We start from the raw sequence: 13080 nt of genomic DNA, 5'->3' as shown, positions 1-13080 counted from the left end.
ATATTACAGGCCAATTAAATTATGGGCAACATTTAATAATCATCAAAAATGTACCAAGTCTTATTTATTTATATATGATTAAAGCCTGCATTATGCTATGGTGCCAGATTTCATTTAAAGATGTCCGCTAGCTACACGTTTCCCAAAAGCTCACTCCTTACATAACTACAGCTGGTGTATATTCTGTTAGGACCTGAAATTGGAATTTGGGGAAACAAAGACAAAGACCCATGTAATGACAGTGATGGACTTTAATACATTTGCAGCTAAAGCATTGAGAGTAACTTCTTTTCAAATGGGATCTTTCTACGACAGTTTTCTTTTTCTTTTCTGGTTGTGTGGGGGGGGGGGGAAGTGGGGGTGGAGGCAATCTTTATTGAGAATCAATTAAATTTCCTGATGGTTTTAAGAGATTATGGATGATGGATTAAGATAAAAGAGTTCAGCCCCATTATTTTGATATGAGGTTTTCATAATTTTTAGGGGACTTATTTGTTTGCCATAGTGATATTGCATCTGGTTCAATTTACCCTAAATTACATCGATCCTTGAAACATTGACAACCTAACTACCCAAACTGAAAGTGGATGTCACCATAACTAATACTAACATTAGTGGTTGTCTTTTGCATTTTCTAAGTGGCACTTTAAAAGTTCTTCTTCAGGCAAATATCTCATCTCCATAACCAAAAAAGTAAAAATATATATATATATATATTCAAAACTTTCAATAAGGAAACCCAAAGTCTTGGTTGATCACAAACTAATTTATGTGTCAATTCTTGCTAAGAAAGCCTACTGAGCTCATTTGCCGCAGCCCACAAGGACTGCTAGTTTTTTTCACCTTGACGAGACGAGATGGAGGGCGAGAGCAGAGAGTTGGGATATCTCACTCAAGATCTCGCCATATCTCGCTATATCTCACTGTATCTCGCCATATCTCGCCCTGGATCTCGCTGGAACTCTCAATTTTTACCTTTTTTGGGGGATTTTGGCTGAATTTTCACTTGCAACTACTCTTAGCACATCTACAACAAGGAAGATCAATCATTCTCTACTTGTCTAATGAATTTATGATTTAATGTCTTATATAGAACTTCTAATGGTTGTATAATTAATTTATTCTTGAAAATTGAGATTATGATACTCATATGGATGGAATTTTAATAACATTTAAGTTAGTTGATGCATTTGATACACTTGCTTTTCATTTATATGCTTTAAAGGTTCTATATTACATGTTGTATAACATTGCATTCCCTAATGTAGTCAACATTGCATTCCCTAATCCTACTACATTTCGGTTTCACACTACGGGTAGACTTAGAAATCATACATAAGGTTGTTTCTAACAAATTCAAGGCCACCAACGTGTTCAAAAGGCCTTAAATAAACTAAATACCAAGTTTCAACCCATTTGAGACCCTAAAACCCACCGAGATGGGCCACCGAGTTGACACCAAAAAATTGTATATCTCTACCGAGATCTCACCAAGATGGTCGAGATCTCTCTTTTTTAAGGTGGCGAGATCTCTCTCAAGAGCGAGATCTTCTACCATGCAACCACTTCCCTATTAGAATTAGCTGGTTCCATAGAGATCCAGGAAGAACTGGCCCCTAGTTCATATCCTACCACGCTGGCACCTTGACTAATATGCAAACCACAAATAACAGATGTGGGCAGTGGAACTTTAGAAGTCAATGATCAAGAAGTAGAAGTAAAAATTGTTGACCTCATGAGTACTAACCAAGGTTCCATATCTTGGTTTTAGACCTGGTTATAACCAGGCAAAAAACCAAGAAGGGCCAAGATCTCACCAAGTTGGTGCCCTTCCTTTTTATCTGTGGGTTTTTTGACATAGTTACTTCATGAGACTTGGATTACTATTTTGCATCCATTAAAACACAATGGCACCATATCAATGTCCAAATATGAAGTCTAAATTTGGACAATTGGTTGGAGGGTGGCCACATTCTAATAGGCTTTATTATACACATAATTTAGTTGTAGAAAGCATACAGCTATTGTAAAATACCAAGACACTACCGAGATAATACCAAGATCTCATCCTGTGCCGTCTACTTGACTAGCCTTATGTCTCATCTCAGACCTTCAAAAAACCAAGATATCTCAGAGATCTCAGTTAGACCTCGTTCCATGGTGTCAAGTGGATCCAATGGGAGTAGGTTTAGTAGCTGATAAACCAATACATGGGACAAATAAGCCTAAAGATGACAAATTGCAAAGGGCTTATAGATCAGACATAAAGTCTCACAGAAGAAATTTCAGCATTCCAACCATATTCAGAAAACTTCAGCATTATGACAATATAGCAATCTCATTAAACAAAAGTCATTAAAACATCAGCAAGAAGAAATATAATCATGAGAACAACTGAGGGGGAGCAAAAGACAGGGTCATGCATTAATTAACAATCATACTTCAACTTCACAATGCCCTCCATAGGATCCTTTTTCTAAACAGAAATTCCATACCTCACTCTTTAGAGCAGAAGCTGCAGTTCCACGATCTACAGGGTCTATAGAAAGCAGAGTATCCATAAGCCCTAATGCTGCTGTGGGGAAATCCTTAAACATCTCTGCAACACACCTTCTATAAGGTTGTTGGGGTTTGAAAATGGTTGCATGTGGTAGTTTTGATTTTCTCCAGTACTCCTCAGATGGAGACCCACAAAGCTTGAAAATCTTATGCAGTTGTTCCACCTATGACATGTAAGATCAAGATAAATAATAATCAGCAATTAAGATCCAGTAAGTGATAGGAAATAAACTCATACAACAGTGGACGATCACAAACTCACATACAGCCTGCCTACCTCACAAATACACAACTCCCTACTTACATTGAGTGTACAAGAATGATGCTATGTGGCACTGGTTCTAGGAAGCTAAAAGCAAGGTATAAAAAGTCAGCAAAATACCGCCGAGTTTATCGCTGAAACTCGGCGATATTTTGCTGTGCCGATAGGTACCAATACAAAAAGCCAAATCGACACGAGAAATCCAAAAATCGGCGATAAATTGCAGAAATATCACATTATGTCGCAAAAAAGTCGATATTATCGCCAATAACTTCAAAATATCAAGAAAATTCTGAAAATATCAAATGTTTTAAAGTTACGAAATGCTTCTCTTGTTCCGTTTTTGGGTTAGTTATTTGGTTAGAGAGAGAGAAGATCACGAAGGAGGGTTTCGGGGACAGTTTCGCAGGTGATGAATCACCGGGAATCTCAAGATCCAACGGTTTGGATCTTCAGATTGTTGGATCATTGAACTATCGAAGAGAAGAGAAAACTCTTACTGTCTTACACGGTTACATTCTCTTATCTCTAGCTCTTTGTCTTCTCTCTCTCGCTCTCTATGTCTCTTTGTCTCTCGCTCTCCGTCTTCTCTTGCTCGCTCTCTATGTGTCACCTCTGCAAAAGCAACTCTAGCAGTCCAACAAACCCCATTTAGATGTCGGCAAAATCTCACCAAGAGTCGGGTCCACACCCCCTATGTCAGCAAAATTTCGTACCTTGGCTAAAAATTGATGTTATGGGATAGTGATTATACGACACTAAATGCTGTTTTCATCCCGCTTCTGATTTTAGGGGTTTAAAAAGGGGGGAATTTCCCAAATCTACAGATTTTGAAAAAGATTTACCTAATATATATATATATATATATATATATATTACCCAATGGATTTTATTTTTGAAAAGAATTACCTAATCCATAACTTAGAGCTAGTTTTTCCTGCTCAACCAATACTTTAGTCTAAACTTACCTAGATTATCCATTTAATATATATACATAAAATTTAGTTCTTATTTTTTACCTTCTTAGAGAACTTTTTATTCCTAATTTAATTCCTAAAACTTAGACACACAATCTGATGTTTAAAATCTTTTTAGTAACTTACTCATGAAAGTTAGTTATTAGTATCCACGACTAAATTTTTTTCTTTCAATAATTTACTCTTGAAAGTTCATTTTTAGTAATTTCTCACAACTCCTCTTTTTTTTAGGGGTAATTCTCATGACTTCTCTAGTTTTTTTTTCCCCTTTTTATTTAAAAGAACAAAGAATTTTCTCCATCGACATAATTTGATGTTATTTTTTTGTCAAACGATATTCCTTAGGTCATCTTTTAACATCGCCAAAGTCAATGTTATGATTCCTTGTCTTTTAACATCACCGGTCCCAATAACAATTACATCAAATTATATAGATGGAGATTACTCTTCATTCTTTTAGATTAATAAAATATAAAAGGAAAAAGAAAAAACTACAAGAATCGTGAGAATTACCCAAAAAAAAGGAGGAATTGTGAGAAATTATTAAAAACAAATTTTTAGGACAAGTTATTAAAAAATTAATTGTGAATACTAGTAACTAACTTTTAGGAATTAAATTAGGGGAAGAAAAAGTTCTCCAAAAAGTAAATAATAATAACTAAATTATATATATATATATATATATAAAGACTTTAATCCTTTGAGGTAGTTTAGAGTAAAATATTTGTTGGGCAGGAAAAATTAGCACTTAATTAGGGATTTGGTAATTCTTTTCAAAAACAAAAATCCATTTGAGTAAAAAAAAATTTAAAAACATCTTATGAGGTAAAATTTTTTCAAAATCAGTAGATCTCAGAAATATTCCCTAAAAAAATCTAGTATCTCCTCTTACAGTATCACCCCAAAGGCAAAGAATAGCATATCTAGCTAGCAACACTTATGTCCAGGTTCTATTCATATACCAAACAAGTAAACAGCGTAAACTGTCATACTTGCCACAGACAAAAAACAGCATAAACCCGCCTCCTCCGAAAGAATGGGGAGAATTTCACACATCTGCTGGATAAAAATAAGATTTACAAAACTGAGTTATGAAATATGTATTTCAATCACAAGTTGCAAACTTAGAAAGACTCACTAAAATCCCATGCAATTTTTAAAAAAATGAAAAAGAAAAAGATATTACAGAACCTAAAATAACCAAAACATCCTTCGCCCTTCCCTCCGTCCAACGTAGCCCTAGACTAATAGGAGATCAACTAGGAGATTATAAACCAGGATCTGCATGGACCAACCAATTTCAAGTAAGTTGGGATTAGGGTGGGGACCACTGGAAGGCTAGTATTAGGTCAAAGTTAGGGTTTGCAGTTATGACCAGTGAGTGATGATGAGTGAAGGTACGGGTTTCGCGGATAAGGTTTGCATGCAGATATTTTGAGTTTCAGAAAAATTGGGGATTTCCTGGGTTTAAAAAAGTGTAAAGACCAAATCTAGGATTTTGGTTGATAAGGAAGAGAAATTCTAAGATTTTCATCATTTAGGCATGCATTACAATAAGAGATTGTAATTATTCTAAGATTTTCATCATCTAGGCATGCATTACGATAAGAGATTATTTTATAATTACAATCCATCAGTTACAGCAAAAGCCAACATTACCTGTGTATATCAAGAGGGGGGAAAACACGCATTAGAGAGCTTATCTACACAGACCAGTTAATGAGTGATGTAGATTAACCATCAAAAATCCACATGTGCCACCAGCCCACCACAAAAGCGTGGAAGGAATGTCCTACACTCTTACCTACTAAGTCTATTCAGTTGAACCTACCCACCAAATAAATTGCTGAAATAGATTGACTTAACATCTGGGTATAGTCATATTGAGTGTGGGGATATATTCTAATTGATTTTGGGCAGATTTTTTTTCTTTTGATACTTATGTCAAAAATAAGTAATTTGCTTGTAGTAGGGCGAGATAATTTTACTTAATTCTTTCAGGTAAACTGATTGAACAATAAAGTAAGAGTTCCTAACATTTCATCCTTTCTCTATTTGGGAGTACTAAGAAGATTTATCTGAAATCTCTAAATTTTATGGGTTTCATACATTAGGAGAGATGGTCTTAAGTCATATGGGGTCAATCACAATTCAATTAAAATCCTCAAGTTTAATACGAGAGAGATGACGACTAGACGTAGAGGTTAATCATTCATTTGATTTGAGAGGTAGTCTTCTGTAGGTGTTTCATGTCCTAAACATTTAGTTACTAAACTAAAATAGGCACGGATATTCTAGTTTGGTCCGATGTTTTCTTAGTGATATTACAGGTACTTACTTTCTTTCTTTCTTTCTGTTTTTTGGTTCAGTTGATTTCAGCTACTTGTACTAGCAGAACCCATAGCTCTCAGTTCTTATCTGATCATTTTTCTTCTTTGTTTTGAATAAGAACAGGTAAGGAAATCTGAAACTATAAAACACTATGCTTTGCTTAAAAGTTTCTTTTTGGGGGGTGTTCGTATTTTTCCTTTCTTTTTTCTCCTTCCCCCCCCCCCCTTTTTGGGATTTGGGGGGGATGGAATATCAGCGGAATCCTAATGGCTGATGATTGCAAAAGACATCAGACAAAGCTTTTAAGCCTAGAAATTTAATCTGAACCAGGGGCCCTTAAGAGCCTCCCCCCTTGGACTGAAAATAAGTGGAACTGCAGTTCTATCATCCATTGCCACACACACTAGGAAAATTTTAGGCTGGGAAGACATATTTCATTCAAATTGGACATTCTCCTTGTGGTTCTTTAACCTGGAAATAAGCGTTCTAACAGGAAGGATGACATCTTTCGGAATACCAAGCAGTTTAACTGAGTGATAGTTAATTTTATTTATGTTGAATGTAGCTGACCATGAATTTTTTAACTCCAGGAGAACGTTTTCTATTCATAGGGAATGTTTGCAGTTCTAAACCCAGGAACAGCGGTTTTATTCAACCCAAGCTTGATCGCTAATTGGCCAGTAGTTTCCAGACCCAATATCCATAGGTTTGTATTTTGACATACACCTGACATCAGAGAGTCGGTACACAGAGCAACTTACTATCATAGAAAATCAAATTAGGAACTTGAACAATGGATCCTTTTATGTTGAGCTCAGAAGTCACAACAAGGGTTAACCAAGGCAGTTGCTCTCATTTCATTTGGTATGTGAGGTAAGTTGTACAAGAGCAAAAAGAAAAGAATTCTCATATAATGCAGATATTAATGTATTTTAACCTTATTCCTATCAGCAGGCTCAACATATCTCTCCAAGGACTACATGATTCATGGTGATCAGGAATCTGGAACTACAACCATAAATTAGAAAGAAATGGACATTGCATTTTGCCTGGTCCGAAATGAATAAATTGCATCAAAGTGAACTAATCCGAGAGTACTAGGTGCTTGGTAAAAAAAAGAGACCATGTACCTCCGTCCTTCCAGGCATTATGGGCTTTCCAGCATATAACTCTGCAAGTATGCATCCAGTACTCCACAAATCCACAGCAACTCCATAGTGACTAGCACCCAGTAAAAGTTCCGGTGGTCGATACCAAAGCGTAATTACACGGCTTGTTAACAGCTGATTTTGATGAGGATCAAAGAAACTTGCCAAGCCAAAGTCTGCAATCTTCAAGATGCCACTGTTGTCAATTAAGAGGTTTGAGCCCTTTATGTCACGATGTAGAATACCACGACTGTGACAGTGATCAAGTCCACGTAGAAGTTGCTGCATGTAACATTTAACCTGCCATAAACAATTAAATCCATCATGCTTGCTGCTTCCACATTTATATATAATAAGGTTAACCAACTTTCAAGGCTGCAGAATGACAGATATGCACAACATACCACTAATGCATCCACGGCCTTGATTAGCATAAATTGGAAAACAGTAAGTATAGACCATGAACTAAACAATTAGTACCTGTGGTTCTGTGAACTTAAGCCCTGGGTATGAAGCAAGGCCTGCAAGATCATGCTCCATGTATTCAAAAACAAGGTATAAGCTGCAAGACATCCGTGAAGTAACCAACCCTTCCAGCTTAATTATATTTGGATGATCAAGCCTACGTAGAATATGAATTTCCCTTGCCATAAATCGAACACTTTCAGGCTCCAGGTTATCAAACCGTACTTTCTTCAAAGCAACAATTTTACCCTGATCAAGATCCCGAGCTCGGTATACATTGCTGTAAGTTCCTTGACCAATCTGCAAGAATGAGGGACCAGTAGAAGAAGAATGAAAACCTTCAAAAAGGAATTCGACAAACTTTTGAAGGCAATAGGCGAAAGTGAAAGCAAAATGTGGAAGGTGGGGTGACAATAACTATATTCACCACTTGGAAAAACAGAAAGCAAGAACAACCTAACCCCTTATAAATAATACTGATTCATCTTTGTTAAACATCTGGAGGAGAAAAATGAAAGATTTATGGCTCCAAACTACTCAGAGTTCCAAAAAGAAGGCAAAAAATGGAAACCAGACTGTACAAACAATCAAGAGGCATTCACCTGTTTCCTGGACGCTTTATGTGAACCAACAATTCTGATTCCAACTAAAGAAATAATCTATATTGGACATAAAAGTTCAGGTTGACTTCCACTCTCTGAAATAGCAGTAGGCCATTGATTTTGTGAACTCAACAGCTAAGGTCAACAGGAAATCCCATTTTGACTTCATCATCATTATGGCTATTGGGCATTGTTCATCATGAGTACGAGTGTTCGTTCAGAGAGAGAATTTGTCATCAGATATGGGGATTGTTAGAATTCTCCATTTTTCTGGGCAGAATGTCAAAAGACCAAGCCATGTTACTTATACCATGTTCCGAAACTTGAATTTCTCCTTTATTTCTTTCTTTTTCCTTTTTTTCTTTTTTCCATGAGTAAGCTTTGAATTAGAGAGAGATGGAAGTACAGAATTGACAACCTCCTCTAATTCCCAGCAGAGAGAGGGTGGAGACTTCAACGATCAAATTACAGATTCGATGAAAAAATAATCCATGCTATGAAGTTCAAGAAAGCATTAAATGAGTTAAGGAGCCTACCTTGTCTAGTTTCTCAAAAGAATCTGCACGGCGTGGTACCCATCCCTTGATAGCTTCTCCAGCAACTGCCGCAAGCCAGGCCGGCCAGCCAGCAGCAACCTGCTCACCTTCTACAGCCTTCGGAATGTTGCCCTTTGCTGGATGCTGAGTGGCTCCATATTCAGTTCTCTCTCTCTTCCTCTCGAAATTCTCACTGTGCAACCGAATCGACCCATTTCCTTGCTTCTCAACTAACACAACTCTGCCATCTCTCGCATTCCTCCCATCTGATCTATCCTTTGGACGTGATATTTCCTCCCTCCTTGAAGAAGCCGCCCGAGGCACATGCAACAAATCGGTCGACGATTTACTCGAGAACCTATCTCTTGGACTCTCTCTGCTATCTTCGATGGCAGACGACTTAAAACAAAGGCAACCCATGATGCACCAACTTATCCCCAAAAGAACCCTCCTTCACAAAGAAAGATTACCATTACCCGTTTCTCTCAAGTCCTCTTCTTCGACGTCCATCAAAATCCAAATCAAAAGGATACGCAGCAGGGAAATTTTTTGAAACCCAGTATAAACGATTACAGGACTTATCAACTTCAAGCCCCTCTACAGAATCAACTTTGAACCGAAATACCCTTGAACAGAGAAGTCAACAACTGTTCTTTGAAAAAATAAAAGATAATAAAAATAAAAAATCTCACAGAAGACCCAATATCACAAAACATGAAACATTTTACTTACTTTCCAACCCCAAAAGTCGAAGCCGAAAAATAAAAACTGCAGATTTTCAGAGACAATACCGATTAGTTTGAAGCACTTGAGCACAAATGTGATAAGAATCAGCTGAAACCCTAGCGACTGATCTAGGGCAAGGTTTTGCTGCTGAGCTGAGCATAGTCTCCGCCATGAATCTAGGGCATTGTTAGTTTAATCAAGAAATTTTACTAAATAAAGAAGAAACGAAAGAATTCCTTTTATTTCCGCTACTCCTCACTAGCTAATCTTCATTCCTCGATATATATTTATATATAATACCTCTCCAATCATGAAGCATGACATGACACAAAGAAAACACCCGCATTCATGGCTTCTTAAGCCTCTCTGTCGCTCTAACTCACGAATCGCTGAAGAACAAAGTCTCTCTGAGTCATGATTTACCACTCGATCTTGCGTTTCAACAAATTTTTCTCTCATTCATTTTTTTCCTTTTTTTTTTTGGGTAAAATTTTTCTCTGATTCTGATTCTTGTCCTTTGGTCTCCTGTAAGGAACCTATGTGCCCATCTAACTCCTCATCTATTCAGTTATAGGCGTTAGGTAACAAAATATATTCCAATTTTTTACTTTTCAGTTTTTAATTTTTAATTTTTAATTCTCATGTACTTTGTATCTATCGTGTAGCCTGTAGCTTCAAAAAGTTAAAAACACAGAAGACTGCTTCGGATTTTCCCTTATTCTAATAATTTATTAATGTAGTTTAAAAATAATAATAATAATTTATTATTGCATACCATGTCCTCGAGATATTTCTTTGGATAAAGTTTGTTTTGGGGTCAAACTTTGGATAAAGTCGTAAAAGGACTATTTAGATTTTTTTTATTTGTGAAATAAAATAAATATGGTGGATGTAGTTCTAGCACTACGGTGGCAACATCATATTTAGGGATAATAAGTCTAGGAAAGTCATGGGTTCTACGTCTTATGTTGAACTTGTTTACTTACAAGCAAAATTAAAGGACAATTACTCCACGCAGTCTTACTTCAACAATTTAAGAAGGTTGTTTTCAAAGTCATTGACATTTTATATGAACTATCATAAACTACCCAAAAAAATAAAACCAAAATACTATTCATTAGTTGTTGACTTTTGTGCCAACTATTATATGGATATACATAAAAATATTAGAGAAAATATATATGATACCTCAAGATAATTGGTGTACTTCCAAAATTATCAAATTGATATTGCCATCTCAAAATGTTTCTCAAATTTACACAATACTACACTCAAGCAAAAACTTTTGTTAAGTCATAATTAGGTAATATCATAATTATTTATGTTAATGACTAAATTTGTATGTCCACTTGACCGGTCCGACCAGGGACTTTGTTATATGTTATATCGACCATAATACATACGGAGTCGGTCCAACCACAGTATCGAGGTAACCCATCAAAGTAAAATCCTACTATACATCAATAACCTAGAAGAAAGAGTCCAAGCAAATAAATCTTCCTAGAGTCATATTCCAAATCTAACTTTTATATCTTATACAATATAAACACCTCAAGTAAGCATAAGAAAGTAGGTATTCATATTATGTGAGTAGTAGTGATCATATATCATTGGTATTGACTTGCTCGTCGGAGACGTACCTTGACCACCCAAGGTCGAGCACGTGTTTTGCAGAAGCATGACAAGGAAGGATGAACAAGATTCCGTATCAATACTTTATTTAACCTCCATTTGTCATTTATATAATAGGGTAAATTTTAGAGATACCCCAATATAATTGGTGAAAAGCATAGACACTCCAAGACTAAGCCAAATTGGTTGTCATCCCCATCTATATTCGTACCGTTAGTTAGAAAAAATAACGAATATACCCTCAGTTATATTATTCTATATCTTATAATTTAAATGAACAGCTGAACAAGAAGGAACTCATAATGAAACAAAGAATACAAAATTTTGGCGTGGAGTTTGATGGTAAATAAATATATAGTTGCCAAGGCTACAAGATGGCAAGGCGTGATAATAGTGCTATAAAAATCAAGGCGACACCAAGCAAGGCGACGAGACTAAACTAGGTTGTCTTGACTAAAAAAAGAGCTAGATGCCTGGGTGACACCTAACATCAGGAAAATTCAAATATAAACCACCACATGGGACCCAATTTTGATGAATTTCTTTGATGCTTGATGTGCATTATGTGTGTTACCCAAATAATCCCTTTAGTTCTCACGTGTGGTTTATGCAACCATGTGACACAGACATTCACAATCTTTCTTTTCACCAACCCCATAAATTCATCATCATTGAGATTAGTTTTTATGTTTCATAACTAGTGGAGCATGAAAGATTTCTCAACACCGTAACTTATAAACAAAGGATTACTGTCTAAGCATGTACTTCTGGCACCTAAATGGAGACAAATGAGGCATGAAAGATTTCTCAACAACAACCTTAAGCAAAAGATTATTCCTAAATGGAGACAAATGAGAGCATGAAAGGTTTCTCAACACCATAACTTATGAACAAAGGATTAATGCCTAACCTAACATTTATTTTTGTCACCTAAATGGAGACAAATGAGAGCATTACTATTGGCATTGTGGGTGGGATATATTTTTTAACTCCTGTGTTTGGAATTGAGGTTCGACAAGTCAGGTTATGTAAACTTTGACTATGTCATCAGGAAGTTGTTATTATATATAATTTAAATATAAGATAGGGCTTCTCCGTGACCTTGAGCAAATTCGAACTATTGACCTTCTATTTGGAGGCATTGGTCTTTTGCTAACTTAGGTTCAATCCATTATCAAGCCATTATTGATTTTGATCCCATTTGAGTCAATATTGATGAAGTCAATCATATAATGATTCTTCCTTTTTAGATCTTAGTCATAGGTTTTTTTGAATGTTTACCCAAAAGCAAGAAAAAACTGAAAGGAGAAAATGAGGTAGGTTGGACAATGACAGGTAGGTAGTGAGAGACTTAAGTGAAGAAAGCATTTAAAGAGAGGCTCTACTTTTTGTTCTTACTGAGGAGAACAAAAGAGCAAGAAGCTCTCTACTGCTTGTTCTGGGGAGCGAGAGAGACGTTTAACATGAGTTTTTGTTTAGAACAATGCCATGCAGTTGGATCAAATTCTCCTTCGCCATCTTAGACCTGCTAGAAGATGCACAAATCACACATTTCCAAGACCACAACATCCAGCTGCGGGCAGAAACTCTTGCAAGAAAAGGTCCAAAATGCAAAGATTTAGGAAACAAAAATCCTTTCACCAAAAAAAAAAAAAAAACATGAGTCTTTGTTTGTTCAAAAAAATTCATGATTCAACAGCCGTGAAATTAGTCTATAATGTTCTTAGTACAGTGTTGGCTTTACTGTCTATGATAAGGATAAATGATCTAAAACAATATTAATGGAAAAAAATGTGAGCAAAATCGTTTAATATTAACCAATTCCTATCAATTTGATATTTA

The 13080-nt window shown here is 36.0% G+C and overlaps 1 protein-coding gene across 3 annotated transcripts in view; it reads right to left on the bottom strand.

Moving 5' to 3' along the window:
* Positions 1-10147, bottom strand: part of LOC149004769 (Protein kinase superfamily protein) — a 33511-nt gene extending 23364 nt beyond the window's left edge. Inside the window, exons 1-5 of one of the 3 annotated variants that reach the window (XM_089168753.1) lie at positions 9613-10147; positions 8881-9527; positions 7758-8042; positions 7260-7577; positions 2496-2723 (exon numbers count right to left, since the gene is read on the bottom strand). In XM_089168753.1, the coding sequence (XP_089024879.1) occupies positions 2496-2723; positions 7260-7577; positions 7758-8042; positions 8881-9300 (1251 nt within the window). In that variant the 5' untranslated portion in view covers positions 9301-9527; positions 9613-10147. Of the gene's footprint in view, positions 1-2495; positions 2724-7259; positions 7578-7757; positions 8043-8880 lie in introns of all 3 variants that reach the window. The other 2 variants (XM_089168752.1, XM_089168751.1) reach the window with 2 other exon arrangements.
* Positions 10148-13080: the final 2933 nt, after the last annotated feature.

Source organism: Hakea prostrata, chromosome 9 (genome assembly GCF_041222555.1).
Source record: "Hakea prostrata isolate BN-2017 chromosome 9, UWA_Hpros_2, whole genome shotgun sequence".
Taxonomy (NCBI): Eukaryota; Viridiplantae; Streptophyta; class Magnoliopsida; order Proteales; family Proteaceae; genus Hakea; species Hakea prostrata.
The sequence above is the reverse complement of the archived record's forward strand: the minus strand, read 5'-3'. Positions and strand labels throughout refer to the sequence as shown.